Source organism: Mustela nivalis (assembly GCF_964662115.1).
Source record: "Mustela nivalis genome assembly, chromosome: X".
In the NCBI taxonomy this organism is placed as follows: domain Eukaryota; kingdom Metazoa; phylum Chordata; class Mammalia; order Carnivora; family Mustelidae; genus Mustela; species Mustela nivalis.
The window spans coordinates 18326389-18354103 of record NC_139040.1 but is presented as its reverse complement, the minus strand read 5'-3'; the positions used below and the strand labels follow the sequence as shown (position 1 = coordinate 18354103).

General features: G+C 45.8%; 1 protein-coding gene across 8 annotated transcripts in view; it reads right to left on the bottom strand.

The window, feature by feature from the left end:
• FRMD7 (FERM domain containing 7) overlaps window positions 1–26059 on the bottom strand; it is a 48287-nt gene extending 22228 nt beyond the window's left edge. For 2 of the 8 annotated variants that reach the window (XM_082717678.1, XM_082717681.1), the window contains exons 1-3: window positions 1170–1293; window positions 977–1081; window positions 118–160 (exon numbers count right to left, since the gene is read on the bottom strand). In XM_082717678.1, coding sequence (XP_082573804.1) covers window positions 118–160; window positions 977–1081; window positions 1170–1256 — 235 coding nt within the window. In that variant the 5' untranslated portion in view covers window positions 1257–1293. Of the gene's footprint in view, window positions 1–117; window positions 513–976; window positions 1082–1169; window positions 1294–1366; window positions 1423–1461; window positions 1527–1970; window positions 2200–25987 lie in introns of those variants that run through there. The other 6 variants (XM_082717685.1, XM_082717680.1, XM_082717679.1 and 3 more) reach the window with 6 other exon arrangements.
• Between the last annotated feature and the right edge of the window lie 1656 nt (window positions 26060–27715).

The following is a 27715-nucleotide window of genomic DNA, read 5'->3' as shown; positions in this document are numbered from 1 at the left end:
ACGATGCTTCGAAGCCCTTTTCTCCGCTTATATTTGGTGAGGAATAGCATGGTGTCACTGAAACATTTTCAAGCTGTAACTGGGAATTAGATGCCTTCGGTGATTTCCCATACTTACTTTTCACTTGCTTTGTAATTGGCTTCAGCAGTTCCAACCAGACCTGTGGTAAGAGTAATGAAAAGAAATTGGTAGAACATGGCATTGAGTACAGCTTTTTTTTTTTTTTTTTTTTGGTAACAAACAGAAGTCAGCACAAAATAATCAAATACCAAACTATTTTGGCCCCCTTCTAAAGAAAGTTAGAAACAGCCGTGTCAAAGAGCTGACGTATCTCCACCACACTCAGTTAGCCCCCTTGTATTTTTCCAGTGACAGTGAACGTTGTTGATCTATAAATTCTTTGTTGTTGACATTTGAATCACTGCTCCCTTGCCTAAGTAGGGTGACAAAGGTGTCACATCCAAGGCTCATTAGTTACTACAGAGACTAATGAAGGCATTTGGCTCTGCATTTGAATCCTATATCCCCCAAATGCCAGCTTAATCGATCTAATGAGCCTTTCTGGGAAGGTGCCAGATAACAGATATGCCAAGGCAGGACACAGGAGGAAGAACTTACAGAGAAAGCAGGGAGCTGAGAGAGAGGAGTGAAGAATTCACTGAACCCTCACTGGTGAGTTAGGAGTCTTCCTGGTAGAGGCTGAGGTCCAGCCTCTGGGAAATCAGAACCGATAAAGCAGAGGTTCTAGTTCTCCGGGTGACGAAAGAGGAGAGGGGAGAAAAGTTTGGGAAACTGAGGTGATTTTAGATAGGCAAGGAGGGAGGAGGGGAAACTTCCTTATTAAATCCAGGCACTTTGCAAGGGTTCAAACGCTTTTTCATACTTTCAATCCGATTTGAGCCCTACATCCCTAGCCGCAAACAGCCTTTTAGAGGCTACACACACAAAAAAAAACCCTGTAATGAAACCAACTTACATTATTTCCAGAATGGCTACAGAATTCTAATCCGAAATACTCCTTTTCAGCGAGATTTAGGTGGCTGCAACTCAGGTTAAACAGCGCCTTCCCGGATGACTTTTGCTAAACAAAACAGAGAGATCATAGCACAGTCTGTGTTCCTAACCCGAGATTGTCAGGCCACGTGGAAGAAGGGGTGGAAGCCACCCACCTCTTGGCAGACACCGTTTCCTCTAAGCACCCTTCGGCCGTCCTGCATCCTCTCAAACCGCGAAGTTTTACGGATAAATACATGCATCTACCTGTAGCTTGTTTTAGCCCTCCCGCCCCCCTCCAAAAAGCCCCAGACTCATCACAAACCCTCTTGGAAAAAGAGAGCCTTGCATTGAACTACGTTGGCAGTGTTACCCTTTCAGTGGAATTCTTTAATCAATTCATCCCACGGGCAATTTGAATGATTTCCCCCAAACTGACAGACAGTTTAGTCAAGAAGCAAATCTGACCTGCTTAAAAATCCTTCTGTGGCTCCCCTCAGTTTACAGTCTAGGCTCTCCATTGGGAGGCTGGGCCCTCTCTCCCTCCCTTGGCCCTGCCCGCCCCTCCAGCCTCTCCTCTTTCTAAGAATCGCAGCCCGCTTGCCCAGGTTCCCCACACCTGTCAAGTGGTTTCGCGCCTCGTGCTTTTGCTCCTGTCATTCCTTCTCCACAGACCGCCCTTCCCACCTTTCTTCGGTTTGGCTTACTCCTACTCAGCTTAAAGGCTGTCTTGCCTGGAGAACTTGCCCTGATCCTATCGGCGACAGGTTGAGACAAGGGCAACCTCTGTGCTCCCAAGCACCCTCGCTTGCCTCACACGTGACACTCTCAACTCAGGATGTGTGTCTTCCCCATTGGACTGAGTCCCTTCAGAGAAGGGACCTCGCTTCATTTCTCCTGTGACTCACCACGTCTAACTCAGAGCCTGGCACCTAGTAGGGACTCTTGAATGTCTGTTGCTCTGACGTGAAACTGACCCAGTGACGCATGGGAGCTCCTTGAGCAGACTTCACTTTGCAGCTTTTCCCACCACATCTCCCAGCCATTCGTTCCCATAACGCCACACATCATGTTTCCTCCCCTAAAGCCCGCAGACTTGTGAGCACAAAAGAGCCCCTTTCCCAGGTTTCTCTGAGAACAGGAGCTTTGAAGATCTCTTTGCAAATCTCTTTAAGCGTAGCACAGCTTTAAGCGGAGCATCAGACCATTCCAGACTGATCTCCAGCCACCATCAGAGCTGAACCCGAGGGTGGCTGTTGCAAGGAGGACTGTGATGGGAAAATTGGGCCCTGGTGGATGGGTGCAGAGACACGCCACTGAAAACCCCTAGTTAAAGCCAAGTCACGCAGTGCCCATGGTGCTGCTCAGGAAGCCGGGCGAAGGGAAATGTAGCTGGAAATCACCGACCCGTAGAACTCACGGCAACCTTGAGAGGTCAGAGAGTCTGGCCACCCCCCTCCGACCCCCTACCCTCTCCCCCCAGGCAGTGCCACGCTGAGCAGGGGGACCACATCTGGGATTTAATAGCTTCCAGGAAGGTGGCCTACCCCACTCTCTTCCCCCAGTGACCAAATATCCTTCCTTCTCCCCTGGACCTCGCTCCGCTTGGTTTCACCCCCCAAAGCTGCACGGACTCAACAGGCACGTGGGTTAACCAGGGTCCTATTTTGAAATGCAAAGAGGCCGCCAGGGGCGACACCTACTGCATCCCCAGCACCTGGACAGAGCCCCCCCCCCGGGGGGGGGGCACTTGGATTTTTATGTTCGAGGTCACATTGGAGCTGCGGTCCTGGAGAGGGGGGTCAGCCCACACAGAGTTGGGGGTGGAACACAAGGGCGTGAAAGGCCTTGGGGGGCGGTGGAGGAGGGGGCGTCTGGGAGGGAGGAGGGAAGGGGGAGTTTTTGCCTATGTGGCAACCTTGCCTAGGGCAAATGCTGACACAGACCATTCCAGACAGATGAAATCGCTCCTATTTTTAAAGTCGTCCAGACAAGGAGCTGCCATGGGATTTTTATTATGAGAAAAAAAAGAAGAAGAAGAATTTCTAAAGAGAGATACGACAGCAATACTTTTTCCGACACCAAGGAAACATTTCAGTCATGAGGACCAAATTCCGTCACAGACTCCAGTTTCTTTGCAAACAATTTAAAAAACTCAAGATTTTCCTTTCTCCTCCTCATTTTTGGATTCTTTTTTTTCCATTGAAGTATTTAATCCTCCCCATCAAGGCTGCCACATTCCATGTGTTTGTATATTTAAAGGTTTTTGCTGTCACAAAGAATATATAGCCCTCTTGTAAGGATGCCAGTCAAGGCTTCCTTTTTACTCTCTTCCATAAGATTCCCATACCATGTTTATAAGAATAATCTCCTGATTCTTCTGTCCCTGCACATGTTGCCAACTGGCTCTAAAAGCCTTTGGCAATAATGCATTTGGAGGTCAGTGCTCACGTGGCTGGGGCTCTCAACCCCCACCTCGGGAGAGGCATTTCCCTTCAGCCCTCCATAATGTACTTCGAAATTGGCCAGCCTTGTGGAACGTGTTGCATAATAGGCAAGCTCTTGGTTCTGTCTCAGCGTGCAGACTTTAATATTGTTTAACCGTTACAATCCAATTCTGTGATTTTTACGTTGCGATTATTTTTCTCATAATAACTCTTTACACGCAACTTTTCAAGACTTTTTTCTTTTTTCCCTTTCTGGACTTCTGATTCTCTTTTCTATTGCAAGTTCTTCTTTAAGCTGACATTGTCAACATTCTAACCCAGTTCTTTCGTCGATCTAAAGTCTTTACTACCAGTCCTCCCACTCAAGGAATTGGAACTACAATCCTGAATCTTGTTTAACCTTCTCCCCTGATTTTAGTAGAACAGCGTTTGTCTTAAAAAAAAAAAAAATTACGCACACACACACACACACAGCACAGAACATACAAAATCTGCATTGTGTTATTGGTAAAGCTTCTAGTCAACAGTAGACTATTAGTAGTTAAGTTTTGGAGGAGTCAAAAGTTATGCATGGATTTTCAACAGTGTAACTCTTGTGTTGTTCAAGTATTGTATCTATATCTATAGATATAATACTTATATATATTTTTATATATTATATATATATATAATTTAGAACTTTTTAGAACTTCTATCTATAATCTCCAATTTACAAACTGTGTTTTACTCATAACGATTTCTGGGGGCTCCAAATTCCTTTTCTCATGGGCACAACAAATATTCAAGGTGGTTTCCCATACAAAACAATCTCCCACAGCCTTTCGGCAGCTAGACCTGTCATATAACAATTTGTTAACTCAAACCCGAATTGTAATCCTGCTCTACCCACTTACTAACTGGATGAATTGGGGAAAATCTTTTAGCTCACAGATTGACCTGCCTTTTCCAGGTACCTGAAGACACAGGCCATGTGTTTGAATACCCGGCAGTACGTACAATGCCTGGTAAAGAGCGGATGTTCAATAAATATTTGCTGAATAAATGGACGGAGCCAAACGATTAACTTGATTCCTATGCATCAGTAAGACAGCTCTTTCAGGAGGAAGAACAAATTAGTCACTATGTGACCTAGGGCAAATTACTGACTCTTTCTGAGCCTCAGTTAACTCATCTGTAAAATGGAGATAATAGGAGTATTATCCCATAGACTTGTGAGAATTAAACAAGATAATTCACATCAAAGCCTTTAGTACAGTGCCCAGCACATCATACGACTTAAGCAATGCACATATATAGATAAATGCATAGGAGAGTCTGGAAAGATACACAGTAAATGGAGGGAGGATAGATTAAAGGGGAATTTTAACTTTTTACTCTGTGAATATCTCGATACGTTTTTTTTTTTTAAAGATTTTATTTATTTATTTGACAGAGAGAAATCACAAGTACACTGAGAGGCAGGCAGAGAGAGAGCGAGAGAAGGAAGCAGGCTCCCCGCTGAGCAGAGAGCCCGATGCGGGACTCGATCCCAGGACCCCAAGATCATGACCTGAGCCGAAGGCAGCGGCTTAACCCACTGAGCCACCCAGGCGCCCCCTCTCGATACGTTTTTAACGAGCACTCAGTGATGCACTCAGAATGTTTTACATTCCCTCTTTACTTATTTTTAAGCTTTTATTTTTAAGTAATCTCTACACCCAACATGGGACTTGAACCCACAATCCTGAGATCTAGAGTCCCATGCTCCACTGACTGAGCCAGCCAGACACCCGTACATTCCCCCTTTAAAACACTGACAGGAGGGGTGCCTGGGTGGCTCAGTGGGATAAGCCTCTGCCTTCGGACCAGGTCATGATCCCAGGGTCCTGGGATCGAGCCCCACATCGGGCTCTCTGCTCAGCAGGGAGTCTGCTTCCCCCTCTCTCTCCGCCTGCAATTCTGCTTACTTATGATCTCTCTCTCTGTGTGTGTCAAATAAATTAAAAAAATGTTTAAAAAAAAACACTGGGGCGCCTGGGTGGCTCAGTGGGTTAAGCCGCTGCCTTCGGCTCAGGTCATGATCTCAGGATCCTGCGATCGAGTCCCGCATTGGGCTCTCTGCTCAGCAGGGAGCCTGTTTCCTCCTCTCTCTCTCTCTCTGCCTGCCTCTCTGCCTACTTGTGATCTCTCTCTGTCAAATAAATAAATAAAATCTTTAAAAAAAAAAAAAGAAAAGAAAAAAAACAAAACACTGACAGGACCCTATGTCATGATGAAAGCCCATGACCAGTAGGCTACTCTAAAGGTTGTGTACTTCTGCACCCATCAGTTGAGTTCCATGCTCAATAATAATTGTTTTCTTGAAAGCATTTTTGAGAATTCTACTTGTTAATGTAATCACACCATTAAATTGCATGGACCCAGAGAATCATTAAATTGTTTTCTAAAAGCAAGCATTGTTTCTATAAAAACTAAGTTCATCACTTTGCAAAGACTCAATAGAGGGGAATCCCCAAAACTGTGCCGTCAAATTAGCTTTAGATATGACAGCAGTAAAATATGGGGAAGAAAATACCGGAAAGATTCTGTACTCAAAATGCTTTGCAAACATCCACATTCTTTCTCCACGCTAAATAAGCAAACGCTGGAAATCATAGAGGATGCATCATGGGTGTGGTGTATAGAAGAAAGACAAAAGGAATCAGAAGTCCTTACTCAAAAAACTTTGACCCTTGAGCAAAAGATTGGCAAATGAATAATGATGTATATGTTTTATGTCAAAATTAGAATTTTAAGGGGCACCTGGCTGGCTCGATTGGCAGAGCACGAGAGTCTTGATCTCAGGGTTGTGGGTTTGAGTCCCCTGTTGCATGTGGAGATTACTTTAAAAAAATAAAATCTTTAAAAAATAGAAGTTTAAGGTGTTTGTGTGTGTGTATTTATGATTTTCTGCTTTAACAAATTTTGTTGATTAACTGACCAACAATCACCTTTGACGACATTAGGTAAAGTAGAGTCTAATGTTTTTACACCTGAATGTGTACTTTAAAAAAATATACACTGTCATTAAGGTTTTGGAAAAGAATGAACTGGAACCGAATACAGCATATTTTTAACACTAGCATAATCAATTATTTTCACGTTTTCCTTATAGTTGTTACATTTTTCAGAAAGATGCAATAGACAGCATAAAATCTAAAAGTGTAGTGCCGTACAAAAAGTCTTATAGAAGATGCTTTTCCTGTTTCCAGGGCTGATTCCCACATTCAAAATATTTCTCATGTTCCCCGCAGGAAATTGTTCTTGAAGTCACAGATGGTTATCACTCATTCTCCTGACTCTATGGTTATGTCTTACTTTTATCCCCAAATATGACTGGATTAGATCTGGCTGCCATCACAAAACACCATAGACTGGATGGCTTAAACAACAAACATTTATTTCTCATTTAGTTCTGAAGGCGAGAAGTTTGAGATTAGAGTACCAGTATGGTAGGGGTTCTGGGCGACCTCTCTTCCTGGCTTGCAGATGGCTGCCTTCTTGCTGTGTCCTCACCTAACGGAAAGGTAACTGTCCCCTCCCCGCCCCCCTCCCCCTCTACTGCTCCCCCTCCCTCCTCCTCCCCTCCCCTTCTTTCCCCTCCCCCTCCTCCTCCTCCTCCTACTCCTCTGACCACCAGACCCATTGGATCTGGACCCCATCCTTATGATCCTATTTAACCTTAATTACTTCCTTAAAGTCTTATCTCCAAACAGGACCACAGTAGTCCCATTGGGGTTAGGGACTCAACAGACACATTTGGGTGGGACACGATTCTGTCCATAGCCTTGACCCAGCTGGAGGCTGGAGGGCCCACTTTAGTTACCAGATCCACTCTTTATGACTTTGGCTCTCTCCGAACATTAAATCCACTCTCAAATAACGGAGATTTATGAGGCATTTGGGAAAGAATGTGCCCGGTTACAGAAGGCCAAAACAGAGTTCCAAGACTGTGCTGAGCACCTGTAATAAATACAAGGAGGTGGCTAAGAATGTGGGCCCTGGAGCGGCCAGCCCTAGCTCTGCCCTCTACCTGCTGGAGGGACGATCTCCGACAGGCTATTTCATCTCTCTGAATTTCAATTTCCTTAATTGTAAAATAGGATTGTCAGAAGCCAAACACAAAAGGCCATATGTTCTATGATTCCATTTATAGGAAATGTCCAGAACAGGCAAATCCATAGAGACTGGGGTGGGGGGGGTGGAATGGGGAATGACTGCTCATTAGGATGGGGTTTCTTTTGGGAAGGATGGAAATACTCCAGAATTAGGTAGTTGTGATATTTGCACGACACAGTGAGTCTACTAAAAACCACCGAATCGTACACTTTAAAAGGATGACTCTTATGGCATGTGAATCGCCTCTCAATTTTTAAAGATTCATAGAGAGCATTTTATGAGAATATTGACATTGAGTGCTTTACATAATGTCAGGGCCGTGCGAAGAGCTCAAAAAGAAGTGTTAAGTGTCGGAGGACCGTCGTCCAAACTGGCACACTCTTAAGGGTTGACAGGGCTACTAATTGTTATATCGTCACAATAGCTGCAAACCAGGATCGTCCTGGACGAAGCCTGGTGGATGGCCACCTAGCTGTTAGAATCTGGATCACCCAAGGGGTCTGGGTTTTTTGGTCTTAATATTTTATTTATTTACTTGGAAGAGAGACAGAGGGAGAAAGAGAGAGAGAGCATGAGAGGGGGAGAGGGTCAGAGGGAGAAGCAGACTCCCCGCTGAGCAGGGAGCCTGATGCGGGACTCACTCCCAGGATCTTGAGATCATGACCTGAGCAGAAGACAGTTACTTAGCCAACTGAGCCACCCAGGTGCCCCCCAAGGGGTCTGGTTTGATGAGGGTGGCACTGAATATTCAAGATCTGGAATATTAAGGATCACCCACGTAAATGTAGGTGTCATAGAGGCCAGTGCCAGTGGATCAGACCTTCGTTGGCAAGTGAATGAGTTGCCTTTGGGGCCTGTTTACCCTCTGACTCCACAGAACAGCCTCGCAAAAAAAAAAAAAAAAAAAAAAAAGACAGGAAGAGAATGCCTTCATCAGTCTTAGCCTTCTCCTTAATAAACCCTCTAAAAGCTAATCCCTCACCTCCCCTTTAGCATGTTTTTCTCCATTCTCTAGTCTCTTTATCCAATTCTTTTTTTTTTTTTTCTATTGTAATCATCCCCCTTCCCCTGGCCCCAACTCCGGGCTTATTTCTCATGCCCTTACCTTGGTCATTTTATGTATGCCTTTATTCTTTTGTGACCTTTCTCCCGTCTTGTCAATGTAACACACATTACTGAGCACCTGCTCTGTGCCAGGTACTTTATGGGGCTCCAGGGATCCTGGGGTGAACTGGACACAGGCATTACCATGAAGGAATACAGAACAGGCTAGCAGGCCAGTCAGGCACTTCAACAGGTAATCGCAGTAGCTGGGGCTAACTGCCCTTGTGGCAGTATGTAAGCAGAGGGTAATAAAAGATCACATCCAATGGGCCCCTAACCCAGAAAGATGGGAAAGGGCATAGCATGATGGATTCCGATTGGAGTGGACACCTAACCCAAGACAGAAAGCAAGAGTTGGAGGATAAGAGAAGGATGTCAGAGGCAGAGCCTAGAAAGCCTGGTGTGAACGAAACTGTTAGCAGTGAGGTGTTCGGAAAGGAGAAATTGAGACACGGGGACTGGAAAAGTGGGTGGGAGCCTTACCAAGATGGGCCTTTTGTGCCAGGGGAGCCATAAACCGGAAGGCGAGGCTCAAGGTGGGGATCGCTGAATGACTTTAAGTGGAAATTGACATGGTCAGAGCTAGGTTTCCGGAACACCGTCTGGACAGTGGTTAGGGCAGAGGCTCCCAAACTGTAAAGTGCATATGAATCACCTGGGGATCTTGTTAAAATACAGATTGCGATTCGATGGGTGGGAGGAGGGGCCTGAGAATCTGCACTTCTCGCAATTTCCCAGGTGAGACTGGTCCTTCTGCTGCTCTGTTACCAACACCTTGCAGGATGAGGGTGTAAGGAACAGAGGGAGTGGGGGGCAAAAGAGGCAACAGGCGGAGCCGGGGTGGGGGCTCCTTCCACAGCTTGGATGAGAGAAGAGAGATGGTGGCCTGGACTTTGGCAGCCAAGGAGGTGAGGTATGAGACACGCGTCCACGGCCAGTGCAGTGGGGCTGGGGAGGTAAGGGAGAGTGAGAGGCCTGGAGGTCCTGGTGTTCCCTTCACTTGCCCCCCTTTTGCTCTCGGCCAGGGCCAGAGTTTGCATCAACCATGGCCGTGCTTCTGCTGCCTTTTATTCGCCCTTCTGCATCACCCTGCTCTTTCCTGACATCTGTTTCTTTGCTGGGTGCCTCACCGACCACATGCACAACAAGGGGCTACCGCCCCCCCCCCAGAAGCTTGCCTCCCTCACTTCCCACCACTCCTTGCCACTGAATTCTTCCCAGACCCACCTATCTGAGAGTGGGGATGCTTGGAACATTCCTCACCAATGTCTGCACATACTTGAGCCCCTCCTTGGACACTCCCTACCCTGTGCGTCAGTCTGGAAAGAAAATCATGGTTTGTCATACCCAAGTTTTCTGCCGATGTACACTTACAAAATATCTTCTTGACACTCCGTCTCTCTCTCTCTTTTAAAAGATTTTACTTCTTTATTTGACAGAGAGAGCACAAGCAGAGGGAGCGGCACACAGAGGTAAAGGGAGAAGCAGGCTCCTCGCTGAGCAGGGAGCCTAATGCGAAGCTCGATCCCAGGACCCTGGCATCATGACCAGAGCCAAAGGCAGATGCTTAACCCACTGAGCCACCCAGGTGACCTTGACACTCTGTTTCTGATGTTCGCACTGATTCCTTCTAAAGTCATCCACTTGGAAATTTTTTTTCCTGGTCTTTTATGATGCACCTGAGAGCTTTCTCATGTATTATCCCATTTGCAACTTACCCCAGTCACCCGCTCTGTAACTGGCTGAGAATCAGGTCTGTCCAGGATAGGATAGGCACATTGCCACTCGGCATCTTTATGTAGACGACTGTGAGCTAGTCCCTTCTGGCCAACCTGATGGCTAATTTCCATCTCTCCTTTTCCTCTTCATGTACCGAACTCCGAATGGCATTTCAGAACCCAGAACCACAAAGGCACTCTAGTAAGAGTATCTGATTTGTACTGAGTAGAATAGTCTGGAGATACTTCTGGACTTGGGTACCATTTGCTACAGATCCAGGGCTAGAATGTTTTCAGTGACGCTGGTTTAGTTTCAATGATGGAAAACCCTCCTTCACCTCAGTCTAGCTCTTTGTTTATAAACAGCAACAGGCATACATCTCATTTACAGAGAGTGTGGGTCCCTCCAGAGGTAAATCTTTTTGTTTCCCTGTCATGCACAGGCTATATCCAAAAAAATCTCAGAACCCCTTAGGGATTAAACCCTGAGGTGGCCCCTTTTAAAAGGCTGTTTCACTTTTCATTAAAACTGAAAATATCCTGGGGTGACTGGGTGGCTCAGTCAGTTAAGCTTCTGCTTTCCACTCAGGTCAAGATCTCTGGGTCTATCTTTCTGTCAAATAAATAAAACCTTTTTTAAAAATGCAAATAACCTGAAGTTGCAAAAAATAAAAAATAAAATAAAACAGATAAGCCCATGTCTCATACATTTACCCATGGAGTCAGACGCAACCAGTTTTCTAAGAAAGAAATTGAACATGATTTCAGAGTATGCACTAGGTAAACTCCCCAGGAACCTAGGAAATGGAGCTCCTTCAGGGCAAGGCAGAAGAAATGATTGGCTATGCTGTAACCCTTCTGTGGGGGGTTGAACTCCTGGTAAAAAGAAAGAACCACTGAGAGGCTGATTTCCAGGTAGCAGCCATTCATTCTAAAACGGAGCCCTCTCTGCAGGCATCCGGTGGAGAGCAAGGTGCAGTTAGACACATCAAAGAGCAGAGAATAAGTAGGAAGTCAACCAAGGCCTCTTGCAAGGAGCACAGAGGCTCAGCTATAAACCCCGGAGGGAAGCACAGTTTAACTGGGTACTTACGATTTCCTGGTGGGGCTAAACGGAGAGAACGCCCCTTGTATTTGCTTGTGCATGTGTGACCTTCACACCAAGCTACAACTGGGTTTTGTTTCATTTCTGAGAACACAAGGCAGTTCAGAGTACTGCGTGTATGATAGATGGGCGCTCAACGTTGTTTAAGATTAAGTGCTCAGAAAGATTGCCAGCCCACGTGGCGGCCCCGGCAGGGAGCAGTCCGGGAGAATCAAGGAGAATCAAAGTGAGTGGCCGCCTGACTGCCGCCCTCTTTACCGGCCGTATTGATACTGACCAAACCAAGTTCGGGAGAGAACTCTGGAGACAGAGAGCTAGTCTAGTACCTGATAGATACTTTCTGGCAGACACCTTTTTGAAGCTACCAGAAAATGGTTGGTGTTATTGCCTGAGGCCTTACGGAGGCCTGGCAATGATCTAGACAGGTTGCAACTGATTCACACTCTTTGCTGGATGGTGTCTCATTGCTCAGAGTTAGCCTTCGTACTAAAGGAATAAAAAGAAAAAAAAAAAAAACCAAGAGTACCACTCTAATAGCAATCTTGCCCCCACTCCTGGGACACTGTTATTACCATGCCTATGTTGGAAAGGCTGTTGAAAAGTGACAGGGTAATAATAGCGTTCTCAAGACAGTGCTCCCAAGTCTTGTCGAAAATGCTAGCTACTCCGGGTAATTAAAACAATGATAATTGTTTGTTTCCATGTAATGCTTTAGCACTAAACCCGTGTGGTGTGTGTGATGCACAACCAGTTCCAAATGCTAGCAGGAGTTTTCTTTAAATCTGAATTCGATAAAACATTCTGTATGTATGCAGCAATACGGGACACGCAGGGCACAAGAGAGACCATCAGATGTCATGTAGTCTGGCCCCTTCGTTTTCTAAGTGAGGAGATTTGGATCTAGAGCAAGGAAGAGACTCGCCCAAGGGCTTTCAGCAGGTTAAAAGCAAAACTGGGGTTGGGGGCACCTGGGTGACCCAGTTGGTTAAGTGTCTGCCTTTGGCTTAGGTCATGATCTCCAGGTCCTGGGATCGAATCCCACATCCAGCTCCCTGCTCAGCAGGGAGTCTGCTTTTCCTCTCCCTCTATCCCTCCCCCCTGACCATGTGCTCTCTCTTTCTCTCTAAAGTAAATAAATAAAATCTTAAAAAAAAAAAAATAAAAGCAGAGCCCATTGCATTACACCAGGCTGTCCATGGAGGACAAGAAAGAGATAAACACCCAAAACGCCTTCCTTTGATCCACTCTTCCCTTTCATGGTCACTCTTTTCTCCTAACCTCATCTTTTCTCACCTTTTGACTGTACTGTTGACTCCTGTTTCTGTGCTGCTTACAACTCCAACGTCTCTCCATTTCTGTCTCTTCCTTCCTTGAATTAGTTTTATTGCCTTTAGAAAGAGTGCTCAGTATGTCGCCCAGCGGGGCTCTGAACTGGTTGGAAGCCACTCTGTTCTGACAGGTTGTGAATGTCACAGAAACTCTATAAAGAAGCCATTAAAGAATAATGCCTTTTAAAACATCTACTTAATAAGAGGCCATGAAACACAACGTATTAAGGTTACTGTGGAGAAGCTGTGCTGTCTGAACAGAGAATCTTTTAAAAATATATTCAGAAAAGTCTGCCAAACTAAATGGAGTGGGGGAGGCGCATGTGAAGTTTGGGGATTCCTAAGAACATAGTAGATCAGTGTATAAAATATATACCAAAATGTTAAAAATCTAGGCGGTGGAGTTTTATTGGGATTTTACTTTTTTCTTTTTGTTGCCAGAATTTTCCAATCTTTCCATAACGAATGTATGTCTTATCACGTATTAAAGCTGGATGTGAAAGTGGAAAAATAATAATGAATTTCTAAGGGCTTTTAACTGATTAGCAAGACGTGAGGTCATATGAACTATCACTCAGGCTAATTTCCCTGCCACCGAGTGTCTCATTCCCACACCCCGTCAACACCCCCACGTTAGCCAGGTGTGCTGGCGTTTTCGACACCTGCGGACGACACCAAGAGACCAGCTCTACCCTGCAGCAAGAAGCAAGTAAGGGGCTCCTGACTCAGACCCAACTTGGCCTCTTGCCAAGCTCCACCCTCAAGGTTTTGTTCCTCTTTCCCTACTTAGACGTCTGTCTGAGTTCCTGACCCTCACTCGCCTAGTCTCTGACTTGGGCTGCTGCCCGTTTGCTGCTGGCTCGGTTCCACCAGGCTCCGCCCCCCACTTGCTTGATCTTCACCTTGCATCATGCACACAGGTGAGATTTGCTGAGCCCGTGGCTTAGCGGTATCACCGAACTCCTGGGCCTGCGGGCTGCATTCTGCTCCTTTCCTGCTAGTCTACCCTGCGTATAGCCATCCAAGTCCTGAGTGCTGACTCACCCATACATGTGGGTCTTGCGGCAACCTGGGCTCTGCCAACCCAAAGCCTGGTGGTTACATATTCTTCTCAGTCGGACTTAGTCGGGGGCTGATACCAGGTTTGCAGACCTCTGCCATCCTCCCTCCTCCGGGCTATTTCAATATGGCAGATCTGTTGTCGTTGGGATGTGCAGCCTAACTCAAAGCGGTTGTCTGGGATTCTCTTACTGCACGCAGGGACAAGCACGGCCAAGCCCGGAACAATTTGCATTCATATATATTTTTAACTACTGGACCTCTAAAGTTCCAGCATTCAAGAAAGAAAGACAAAGCATGGTTTCACTTGCAAAATGTAGAACTGGGGGAAGCTGGGAAGGAAGTAGCGGCAGGAATTGTCACGAGCCATCCTCAGTGGGAAACGGGGGTCCCAAGAGATATTAACCTTTGGGTCTTAAAATTAGTTGCACAATCCCAAACCCCACACTCCCATATCTTGCTCCTTATTTCTTAGGTGTGATTATCTGTGCAGAAGGATCTGGTGAAGTTGACTCATTGATGTTTATAAATCAAAACCAAAAATACTCCTCCTTTCTGAATGTTGAACTTGACATCTGCTCGTCCCGGCTGAGGAGGCTCTACCCCACATTCCTACAAATGTGGAATCGAACAGGCATGTTGGTGGCATCTCCAAACAGACTTGGAGAGCTTATGCAGGCTATCAGGAGAGGACACGACCTCTCCTTTGTTGAACTTTGGGGAAGCCCAATCATAGCATTTCTCATCTCTGGCAGTCAGTGACGGTTTCCCGTGACCACATGGTTTTACCTGGGTGCAGGTTTAGTCCAGGGAAATTTTGTTACTGTAGTATATGAAAGGTTTGTTCCACATCCCCCCTGACTTAAGACTTGATTTCCTAGAAGGTTTTCTTACCTGACATTTGATCAGTGAGCTCATCGGAGCAGGGATTAGCTGCCTGGCAGCGGAGAACAAGAAGACAATTCATTCTTTCATTGCTTCAGCGGATAGTTTTTGAGCATCTACTATGTTTCCAGGCTGGTGCTGACCATATACTACAGACAGTCTCTGACTTCACCAGATTAAGACAACTAATGGTGCCCTTTTGGAAGGATACCCCCCACAACACTGAGCCCCAAAGAACGACCTATCCTGATTGCCTCATGTAATTCTCAGACACCCTAAACCTTGTCTCTCTAACCCTGTCCATTTGTGAGAACTGTTTCCATTGTCCATCTGTCCCACGAAAGCCCCTGATAGCTATGTCAGGTCCTGCTTACCCCAAGTCAGTTTCCCCTGAAGCTGCTGAGCTGGTTTTCTGCATCACCTCTCCGAGCACACACACAAGCCCTAACCACTGAGGAGGCATCAATACCAAGATAACACCAACACAGTGACTCCTGAAAGACAAGCTGTAGAGACTGGATATGGTGGTCAACTGAATGAGTTCTTAACCCAGAGTTCCCGTGCAAATTCTGTTTCAACCACTCACTATACTTCTCTGCCCAGATTGCTCATCTGTCAAATGGGGATTTCAATGAGCTAATATGTGTAAAATACTGATACTAGTGCCTAGTACATAATAAATGTTCTTGTGATGTGTATTAGCTTTTATGATTACTTTTTAGATTGGAAAGGAGTTGAGTAGTAACTGTGGACTACTGGCAATGGGGTTGATACTTTGAGGCAGGTGTGGGTGTGAGCAGATTGGAACATGTGACCCAGCCATTTTGAAAGAAAATCCCTAATTTGATTGCTTATGAGGGAAATGGACCTCATACAGCACCATTATTATAGAAATGAAGTTTCTTTCATTGTTTTCTTTTTAAGTGGGATCCGCGCTGGGCCCAACGTGGGACTTGAATTCACCATCCTGAGATCAAGACCTGAGCTGGGATCAAGAGTCAGACACTTAACTGAGCCCCCAGGCACCCTCTTTTCATTGGTTTTTTTTTTTTTTTTTTAAAGATTTTATTCATTTGACAGACAGAGATCACAAGTAGGCAGAGAGGCAGGCAGAGAGAGAGGAGGAAGCAGGCCCTGCATGGAGCAGCGAACCTGATGTGGGGCTCGATCCCAGGACACTGGGATCATGACCTGAGCTGAAGGCAGAGGCTTTAACCCACTGAGCCACCCAGGCGTCCCCCTTTTCATTGTTTTTGAGGGTTCTTCTCCACCCCCATTCAGAATCAAAATATGCTCATTTAAAAAGCAGGGTAAAAAAGAAGCAGAAAAGCTAGAGGAAGAAATAAAGTATTTATAATCTCATCCATCAAAAGACAGACAGTAGTAGGACCTTAGGGTAAAGCTTTCCAGATAATTCCCAATTCACGTGATATAATAACACTTTCTGGTCACTAGATTTTTAAAAAGTTAGCATTATATTATAAATATCATCATTAGTAGGGGCGCCTGGCTGCCTCGCTTGGTAGAGCATGTAACTCTTGATCTTTGTGTTGTGAATTCGAGCCCCACATTGGGTGTAGAGATTATTTAAAACTAAAATCTTATATAAAAAAACTGAATACCATCCTTAGTTACTGTATAGGAAACCACCTACATGATGGACACATACATCGTTTCCTCCTGTTAGCTATTGCAAACACTCCAATGATGTACCTCCATCTTGGAACACAACCTTAATCATTCCTTAGGAGACGTTTATCCAGCAGTAGAGTTCCTCAGCTTATTTAGGTTGCCTTGTTGGCTGTTTGTCTTATTTTTGTCTGAGAGTTTCTTTTTTTAATTAATTATTTTTATTAATATATAATATATTAGTAGCCCCAGGGGTACAGGTCTGTGAATCGCCAGGTTTACACACTTCACAGCACTGACCATAGCACATACCCTCCCCAATGTCCATCACCCCCACCCCCCTCTCCCCCACTCCCTCCCCTCACCCCGCAACCCTCAGTTTGTTTTGTGAGATTAAGAGTCTCTTGTGGTTTGTCTCCCTCCCGATCCCACCTTGTCTGGGACTTTCAGTGAAATATTAGAGAGTTTAACTTCTGTATCAGATTTTAATTAAATACCGAAATACAAATACAAATCGTGAAAAAGATCATGGCGGCGTCGCCCTTGCTGGGTAAAGCAGCGAAAGCACTTTGCGAACCCAGACTTGCTGCTGGGAAGTCTGGAGGCAGCAGGCTGTAGGGAAAGGAGGGGGGGGGGCTCTACAGTCAACACAAGTACTTACTTGCAGTTGTCTGAACTTGGGCTCGTTTTTAACCTTGTTGAACCTTAGTTTCTTCATTTGAAACATCCCTTTGTATGACTTGGCTCATGCTTTTCTCTCCTAACTCATCTCTGCCTCACATGGCTCTCAGAGAACCCTCTGCCCTCCGCTGCAGGATCGGGTCAGACTGAGCTCCTCCCCCGGCCTTTCCCTGTGTTTCTCCCTTTGTCTGGACCAACCTTCAACTCTAGTCCAACTCCCTCTCCATCGCGCAGTAATTAGTACTAATCATGATGGCTTAAGACAGAGATCATCTCCGTCAAGGAAACCTTTCTGACTGACCCCTCAACACTCACACTTTGGTCTGGGTTAGTTGCCCCTCTTCTTTTGTGCCATTCAAACACCATCCTTGCTGCTGTCATTTGCACATGTCACACTGTAGTGTGGGTACCTGTTTGCATTTCTCGCTCTTCCATGAGTCTTTGAGGTCAGGCACTATTTCTTACTTTTCTCTGCATCCTCAGTAGCCAACACGGTGCACGGACGCAGGGAAGGCTCCTAAGAACTTGTCAACTGACTGATGAATGAACGAAGTCGTGTAATCATACCTATTTACCACACTTATTAACTCACAATTGAATGGCATAATGTAAGTGGAAATTCCTGGAACACAGGTCAGGAAATGGTATCTCAGAGCACCAAAGGCAATTGACAGTAACTTTGTGATGGATCTCTTGCAATCACTTAAAACGTTCTGGTGTAAAATTCTGGAGAAACTTTGTCTTTGTTCAAGTCTGTTGAAAGGTGAATTTCATAATCATAGAACGAATCTCAGAGGACAAAGGACCTTTTGTTTAAGACAGCTAAGCCGGGCGATTAGTGGTGAGGTGCCGCGCCTAACTGCTTCCAGGGCCTGGGGTCAGCTCACCCAGACAGACCACCCCTCTCTGGCCCCACACCTTGGACCCCGAAGAGAAGGAGGAAGTGGTTAAAGGAGAAGACAGGGAATAGAGCAAAGAGGGCTGGAATAAGATCCTGTGGGGGTAAATAATTGCAGCTTTTGCAGAGCAGCTGTGTTTAGAACAGACAAGTTCTACATCAGAGAGTTCCACAGCCCCCGGAGAAGTGCCCCCCTGAACGCCTGTCACCTTCCATTCTTCCTGAGCTTTGCAGATCTTCCCCGTGCTGCCTCGCCTAGACACTTGATTGGCCAATCTCCCAGGACCTCCCCAGGTGCAAATGATCAGCTAAGGGTGGATCTCTCCCACGGTAGAACTGGTCTAACCGAATGTTCTTCCAGATCTGACAGTCTGGGAAAAAGTGTTTCATCTCCCGAAGGCCAGCACTGCTCTCAGCAGCTGGGATGACAGGACCCGGGTCCTTTTAAGGAATTGCTGGCTCAGTCAGGCCACCTCACAGGTGGTTCTGCTCCCCAGATGGCACTGGCAATTCGAAGAATTGCTATGGGTGCAATTGACAACAGCCTTGGCTTAAAGCGCCAGTGAGGGCTGAGCTCTTATTCGCATAATAGGTTCGGATTTGTGACAGGCCGATAATGCAACTGCACGGTCAAGGGCATTTGAAAGAAAGAGAGAAAATCCTACAGAATTCAGGGGAATCTTGCCCTTTAGCATTGCATTCACAGAAGCCCCCAGAGGGCTTTAGCTGCGGGGCGGGAAGCCTAGGCTAGTCCTCCCTGAGATGGGGCGAGGGTGGTGCACACGGTGGGCCGGGCCTTGCACCCGGATGAGAGGTGGAGTGGCAAAGCCCCAACTCACTGAAACTCTTTGCAGAGATTCCCACGAGTGCAGACTTGAACGAGCACCCAACCACCACCCACCAGCTCCAGAAAGAGTTCCCAGTTCCCGCCCCCAGTGCCTCCAGCGCTTTGGAGTTCAGGTTCCCTCCTCCTCTCAGATGCAGGGATGCGGGGAGAGGGGCCCGGCAGCAAGCAGCAGGGGGTGGGAGGCTTGAGTTCAGGCCTCTTCTCTGAGATGGAGCATCTAGAGGGAAGGCTGGCAGCCAGGTGACAGCAGAAGGCCCGGGGCCCCTAAAGGAGTGGGCGGGGCAGCACCCAAACCCCTCTTGGCCTGCTGCTCAGCCTGGCCCGGGGCCAGACAAAGCACAAGCACTTTCTTTCTTTTTCAGTTCAATTTATTCTCTGAATCAACAAACCTTAGGCTATGAGGGGCAAAGCAAACTCAGTAGTTTAAACAAAGGCATTCATCAGGCAGCTGGGGCCCCTGTAATGACAAATAAATCCCTGGCAAAGAAACGGCCTCCATTGGCTAGGCTGGGATGCTATGAAGATTGCAGGATAGTTTTTCTGACGTGGTTTGGATGCTCCTCGGAGTTCTTTGCACAGGCATGGCGTGGTATGAGTTGAGACAGGCAGTCTGTCATCTGGCACCGATGGAATGCCTGCCTGAGCCAGGCTGCTCGGAACTAGAGGGTACATCACGAGGTTCTGGAAAACCAGGAAGCTTCACGACTCCTACAGTGACCCCACTTGAGCTGTAAACCACACCTACAGCGACCCCCCCCCCACCCCGACTTGAGCCCTAAACCAAACCTAGAGTGATTCCACTTGAGCCGTAAACCTACCACCTAAAGAATGACAAGCCAAGGTTTTCAAGCTACGCAGACTGGGGCTTGAACCCTGGCTCACCCATGAACTTAAACAGCACAGTGACCTTGCCTAAGTTGACCTCTCTGTACCTCACTTTACATGCTTGTAAATTGGGGATTTTTATTATTTTTATAATAATAGTCCAGGCCTTATCCTCATTCCAAACCTTCCTCCTGCTTGGACATAAATATCAGTACATGTGTTCACCATCTAAATTTGGAGCCAGGTTCCATAAGACATTGGTGTGGCAAACACTTTTATAGCACTTACTGGTGTTGTTCTAAGTGTTTCATGTGTATTAATTCATCCGACCTTTGTAGCAATCCTATGGAGTGGCTAACTAATGTTATCCTCATTTTACAGATGAGAAAACCCACTACAACAGAGAGTTATATAACTACCCTAGACAGTGCTCCTTCGTTGATTTGTGTAAAAATTACACGCGATAGTCCAAGCAAAACATACGTACAATGTAGGCTGTGAATATATCAGATCTGTGGTTATTAGCCAGGGGTACTGTTATCATGATTAACTACCTTAGCATTACTATGAGTAGTGACCACAGACTAATTTAAAATGTAGGTAAACACAAAGGGTTTGGCAATTTCCATCTGCTTCCTTAAAGGAAGCCTAACATTATTTTAGGTAACTCTAGACAGTTCTTCGGGACCCTCCCAGGATTAATGGTTCCAGGGGGAAGAGCAAATCCCCTCCCCCACAGGGGCTGCTGACTAAGCAAAGGGCAAACTGCTAGAAAGGCGGGATAAATTAACCCCAGGAAGTCCCAGAGGAAGGCAGACCTGGGGAAAGAGCTATTTGCCTGGAGGTAGGCTGTAAAATCAGGGCTGATCACTGTCGATTTGCCAAGTGTAGAAGTCCAAAGGTCTGTAAGCAAGGGCGGGGTGGGGGTGCAGAATTAACATGCTTTGACTCTGTACTTTGGGTCAGGAATCTGGTCATTTCATTTGTCTTCACAGCGACTTCATGAGGTAGGTGCTATGATTATCCCAGAGAGCTAAGGGGACTCACCCCGAGATCATGACGTTCCTCTGCTTAAGGCTGCCAGGGCTGGGACCAGAACTCTTTCTTTCCATAATGCCATCGATAAATCCAAACAGAACTCATTATTGCCCACCCTAAACATGCTCCTTTCATTCTGTTCTTCATCTTGGTGAATGGGGGCCCCCATGCAACCGGTGGCCTGAGGCAGGAATTTGAAGGTCATCTCCTGTATCCGGACCAGCATCATTTGCTTCTAGAAATTCTACCTCATTAGCATCTCTGTATCCGTCCTTCCGGTCTCCACCATTCCCTATCAGGCCGGAATACTGTGATAGTGGGCAGTATGGGTTAGCACAGAGGCTGACTAACATTGGCACCACTGAACTTGAAACTATCATCCAGACTCTCCCTGGCACCTCCAGCATGTAGAGAGTGAGCACGATCAGGGGGGAAGGGCAGAGGGAGAGGGAGAAGCAGGCTCCCCGCCGATCAGGCAGCCCAACAGGAGTCTTGAGCCCAGGATCCTCAGGTCATGACCTGAGCTGAAGGCCGCTGCTTAACTGACTGAGCAACCCGGGCGCCCCAGTCCAAGTTTTCAGAGTTGACAGAACTCAGTTTCAGATAGGCCAAGTGACTTGCCCAAGGCCACACAGCTTATAAGGGGCAGAGTCTAATTTACCCTGTTTTATGAGATTCCAAATGCACATTATATAATTTCTATGACTTCTCACAACAGCTCAGGGAGTTAAGGGGTTAAGTGACTGGACCAAGATTACACACTAAAACCATGCAGTTCTTGTAGCCCTAAATCCAGGTACATTCTACTTACACTGGCGCAATTCCATCTCATTGGGAGTTTGCAAAGCTTTGCCTTCAGAAGGGGTGGCATGTCTATTGACATATAACATCTAACTGTTGACAGAGGTACAAAAGATTCCTCATCATTATAAGTTGAAAAACCACCTCCTGGACAAACAACCAAAGGTAAATACCATTACCAAAAAAAAAAAAAAATTCCTGGACAGTTCTTTGCTTTCTTATTTAGCTTGAACAGTGCTTAGTCCTGGCACGGCCTCCCCTCTGCCTCTTCCAGAGAATGAGGCCCGGTGGCCTTTTGAGGGGTTCCCAAGGGATTGAGGTAAGCAGACTCATTACCTTCTCTCCCTGGGTAAGCCACGAGGTACCCACTGCAGTGGTCAATGCTGTCACTTAGCAATCGGGTAAAATGTAAGGTCTGAGAGGTTTCAGACCTCTTCTTTGGACTTTGGGTTCTAGAAACCATTGAAACAAAGTGTGCTTTTGGAAATTCACCAACAACAGCTTTTCTTCCCCTCCACCATGCTTCTACCAAGGTAGAACTGTGTCAGGTTCAGGGAGTGGGGTGCAGGGAGGTGGGGGAGGTATCAGACAGAAATTTGTCAGATATGGTGATGGGATTATTTACCCTGAAACTCACGGTCTAACCCAGAGATAAACAAACATTAGGCTTAAAGGAAGGTCAGCCTCCAAGGACACAACGGCACCTGGCACCTGTGGGTGTTGGGATGATTCAACCTCGAGCTGGACACCTGACCTCCTCTACTTTTTCTGAAAGCTCAGAAGGCCTCAGCTTTGGTCTCATCCTCCCTTTTTCTCTCACGAAGAGTCCTGGTCCTCATGTTGAAGAGGCAAAACTGAATTTACACTAAAATCTGAAATTATTTTTAAAAAGTAATGACCTTGTTTCATTTCTCCTCCTGACTGTCTGCTCCCATCATCATTCTGTAGATCGAGTCCTTCTCTGTCATTGAAGGATCAGTGCAACACTAGGGATGGTGTCGATATTTGAAAATGGTCAATTTTATCAAATAAATATGACACCTTGAAAAGTAAGATGAGGTTTCTTATCACTAAACACATTTTTCCTCATTGGATTACAGTTTAGTAGGCACATGCCAGCAATTCTGAATTGTATCTGTATCTACCTTGTATCTACCCTGCATCGCCCCAAATACTCTTGGAAATGCATAAAGGAAAAGTTTGACTAATATTTTCAGAGAGTTCATCTATAAAATCAACACATAGAACCTCAGAGTATAGATATGCAAAGAAACTTCGAAGAGCCAGGCTGTCTCAGGGTCCAGAACAGAGACTAAATGAATGAATGGGTGACTGGAAGGTCTCAGTGACAGGGCCTTGGAGGAAATGGCTGCCCTATCAGCTCATCAGGTATTAGCATCACGGGTCCGATTCCTTTAAATCGGACTCTTCTGATACTCGGCATCAGATGTAACTGAGGGGGGATCCTAGCGTCCCCGGTCCCACTGTAAATGGTGCCACTGGCATCCCAATTGTAAATATCAAGATAATGTTGTGGGGGGGGGGTGTAGGAGTAAAAAACAGAGGGTTCTGGATGTCAGTTAGTCTCATCCGGGAGACATTATTCTACCTGAGCATGCATCCTTGTTGTATTTCTACCATGCTACTTTCTATAAAATCAACACCAGTGCCCAAGACACCATTCTTTTCCCCCGTGCAGCCAATTCTTTTCTTAAATTCCATCTTAAAGAACAATTCTCCCCGGGACTGATCCATGCCTCTTGAGACTTCAACTTTGCTACCAAAAGCCCTTCTGCGTGGCTTTCTGTCACTGTTAATGGTTCTCTTTACTATAGGTCCAAGCATTTCTTCACCTGTTTTAGATATTAGTACTAATGGGGACACCTGGGGCACTCAGACTTTAAGCTTCGGGCTCTTGATTTCAGTTCAGGTCATGATTGGGGGGGTGGTCTGTGCTCAGTAAGGAGTCTGCGCCTCTCTCCTTTCTCTCTCTCTCTGCCCCTCCTCCCACTCACACTTCCACTCTCTCTTTCAAATTAATACATAAAATCTTTTAAAAAATTTTATTAGTACTAATGAAAGAGGATGTTTAGGTTGCTTTTTCCCCCCTTTTCCCACTTGAAGTCTCCCAACGTATGGTGCAGGGGTGCATTTTAAGAATTATTAATAGGATTGAGGGACTTTTTAAAAAGATTTTATTTTTAAGTAATCTCTTCATCTCATGTGGGGCTCGAACTCATAACCCCGAGATCAGGAGTTGCATGTTCCACTGACAGCCAACCAGGTGCCCCTGAGGGACCTTTTTAAGCTTCTGAGTCAATGAAAAAAATTCACACCAGGGTCTTCCTGGCCTCTAGAAACCACTCTCTCTCATAACTCCTCAAATATGTGTAAGGAAGGAAGGATCTACTCATTGGTTTACAATTGTCATAAAAGGCTCACTGTAGGTATGACCTTTGAGGGTAATAGAAAATAAATACTGTGCATGAGCAGTAATACAGGACTAGAAGGCTACTGGCAGATGAGCCTTCCAGATAGAACACTGTGTATGAACTAGTGGAGAAGACTTCTGCATTGGAAGTCCCCACTCTGCATTTATCTGCCGCGTAATCTAGCACAAGTCACTTCAGCTCCCGAGGCTTTACCTGTTAATTTGCAAAATGGGCAAAGATGAACGTTCCCCCTCCCCTCCCTCACAGGGTGGAATGGAGGGTCCAGGGAACTAATGGAGGCGAGATTGCTTTATCTATTTTCAAGTGTTAGCCACTCGTGACTCCATACTGATGCTGTCATTCCCACCATCATCGTCAGCATCATTACGGCCCCCTTCTCATCAGTCTCCCGTCGTTAAGGAGAAAAGACGGTGTTGGACGAACGGATGCTAAGTTAAGGTTCCACGCCCCTCGGGACGAAGCTGCCCGTGGGACTGCCGTCAGTGCTCTTGCCACTCTGGGAGACACCACGATTGCTACTTACAGAGGAGCCTTCCCAGGGCAGAAGGGATCAGATGCTCTGACACCCGAATTGCTGGGTATCAAATCTCTCCCATTATCTTCCCAAGGAACACAATGTGCCGCAGCTGGAAAGAGACAGACCGACTCGAAGCAAAGTCAGGCTGGCTTCCAGTTGCTGTTACTGGTTCCCGTTCCCCAGAAGGTGAATTTTATAAAGCTCTGGTGCTCTGCCCCCCGCCCTCCCCCCCCTCTCATTTAACTGGATCTGAATTTAAGCTACACATTCAGAAAGCTCTTCTGTCATTTTTGGTCAAAGATTTCTCTTTGAGTCGCTTGAAATCTCTATTAAAAACTTAGCCTAAAGCAATGTCTTTTGAATTCCCAGCTCACTCATTCAGGTCCGGGAGCACGACGAGCCTACACCACCAGCCTGCAAATGGATAAACTACTCAAAAGATATTTTCCACCCTTTAAATAGAGTTCCAAGAAAGACTAGGAAATGCCTCATCCCTATAATGGAAGCTATGTGCTACAAAAACAAATCATTCAGGTCCGTGGACCTAGAAATGCCTTTTGCAAATAGAAGTGAAAGGAAGAGACGGCCATGAAGTCATCACCCACGAAGCACATGATTCAAATAAAAATGAAATACTCATTTGAAAAATGGGTTACCCACACACCCAACAGCCGTTGTTAGTTTGTGTATAAAAGAAAACAAGCGGCGTTTTGTACGAATTTCAAAGAACATGAACTGCTTGTTCCTTGTTAGTAGCTAATATAAATATGAGAGCAAAATAGCATCTTTTGTTCCAATAAAATCACAGAACATTTCAAAATGCTCCTACATAAATCCTTACATCAAAATGTACGAATCTTAAGATTCTGGAAGACAAGCCCCAAATGATGTGCTTAATACATTTGTTCTTCCTTGAAGAGATGAGGTATAATTGTACGCAATCATCTCGTAGCTAGGAATTATATTAAGAACCCTGAACTATAAGTACTAAATCAAACTAAATAGTCTCTTATCCTATTTTTCTCTTCATACTTGTCATTACTTCCTGAAGTTCTCATTACGACTGCATAATTCTACCCCCCCCCCCCACCGCCGAACCCCCAGGTTTCCTTCAGAAAAGGAGGGTAGCCTTCGGCTTCTCCTTTCCCTCACAACCATACTTTTCTCCCCACAAATGTTCCTGGGGTGAGACTCACAAGTTATTTCAGTGAGCACTAATACCGTTCAGGGTAAGATGAATAAGTTATTGCTGCTCTGTCTTTTTACAAATATTTAGCATCTCTTCCAAACTCGCTGTTGTTGTCCCTTGAGGAAAGAAAACCTGTTCTAGAAGAAAGGTTAATGGGAAAACACAAGCTACACTGTGATATTAAGCACAGATTTCTTTTTCCAAAGCTAAAAACCACAGTCCTCCTTCATTTGGTCCTAAAGAAGACATAACATCGCCGGCTAATGGGCTGTCCACAAATGACCACTATTGAATGAATAATAAAGGAATAATAGCAATGTGATTTCCACTTACATCAACCACAAAAATCTTCTGGGAATCATCCAAAAACTGTACTTTTAAATGTAGCATTCTCGGCGAGGCCGTTGGGCTGCAAGCAGGCTTGGAGTGCTGTGGGAGCTGTGACAGGAAGAGGGGCTTTCTCCAGCTGGATGCCGAGCGCTTGGGGGCCCCCACCCCCACCCAGCCCCCCCCATCCCAGCAGGGCGTTTGTGCTGCGCCGCGCTGGTGATCGATAGCATCTGGGCAATCTCGTCTATTTGGTCAACATCAAATCCAACTGGACTCTCTCTAGCTCTCTGAAACTAGTTCCTTTCTTCAAAGGAAAAGAAAAAGAGAGAAAGCATTTGCAACCCCTGGGGATTTTCTTTATTTCACAAGAGCACGGTCTGAAATCCTGAGGTGAAGCTTGAATAAACTGAGAACAGCTCTTCTCCAAAGTCAAGGGATTAGGTACTCACCTTAGTCTCATAGGGTACTAGAAAGCTCATAGCCAAACTAGGAAGCTTTATGTAGAATGATTTTAATTGTTTTGAATTTACATGATCTAGAAACAAAAACCATGTGAAAGGGAATATACCGAAAAGCTTCATTTTCCCCCTCTGCCCACCGTGTTCTGGGGGCTTCCCATGCACCCCTATCAGTAACCAATTTTATTACGGTTTTTTTTTGCTGTTAGTTATTTAGCTTTCAGTGTTTCTTTAAGCAAATGCTGTACAAGCACATCCGAACATATTTCTTCTATGTAGGTAGCATGCTATTACACTGCTTCGTGTCTTCCTTTTCTTCGTATGTCGCTTTAGCCGTGCATGGAGAGAGCTTCCTCGTTTCTATTGACAGCTCTGTGATTTTACACCACGGAGGTAAAACACAGTTTATTCAAATGGTTCCTCATCGGTGGCCGTGGGTTGTTTTCAACCTTTGGCTATTATAAACAAGGGTGAAACGAATATCCTCATTCGTATGTCATCTTACATGTGCGCAGCTACAGCGGTCGGATAACTCACCGGAAGTAAGATGGCTGGCCAAGAGTTACATGTTGGTAATTTTGATAGCGATTTCAAAGTTTTCCTCCATAAACTTGTTATGGGTTGAATTGCATCCCCCTAAATTCATGTGTTGAAGTCATAACCCCCAGTTTCTCGGAGTGTGGCTGTATTTGGAGATAGGGTCTATAAAGAAATAATGGAACTGAAATAAGGCCATTAGGTTGGGCCCTAATCCAATCTGACTGGTGTCCTTCTAAGTAGAGAAGATGAAGACACAGACACGTACAAGGGGAAGACCATGTAAGACATGGGGGAGAGAAGATGGCCACCTACAAGCCAAGGAGACTGGCCTCAGAAGGAACCAACCCTGCTGGCCCCTCAATCTCAGACTTCAAGCCTCCAGGAATGGTGAGAAAGTAAATTCCTGTTGTTGTAAGCCACCCACCTCATCTCTGATGGGAGACCTACCAAACTAGCACACAGGTTGTAGCAGGGCACAGTCCCACCAACAGTGTATGACAGGGCTTCTTTTCTCCAGGCTCACCGACAAAGTGTGGTGTCAAACTTTGGGGTTTCTGCAAGTTGTTAAGTGAGAAAAAGAAAAAGAATCTCAGTCCAGTTCTTTTTTGTTTTGTTTTGTTTTGTTTTCTAAATAGTATACATGCCCAGGGTAGAGCCCAACGTGAGGCTTGAACTCATGACCCATGATCGATTCCTAAGCTGAGATCATGAGTTGGACACTCAACTGACTGAG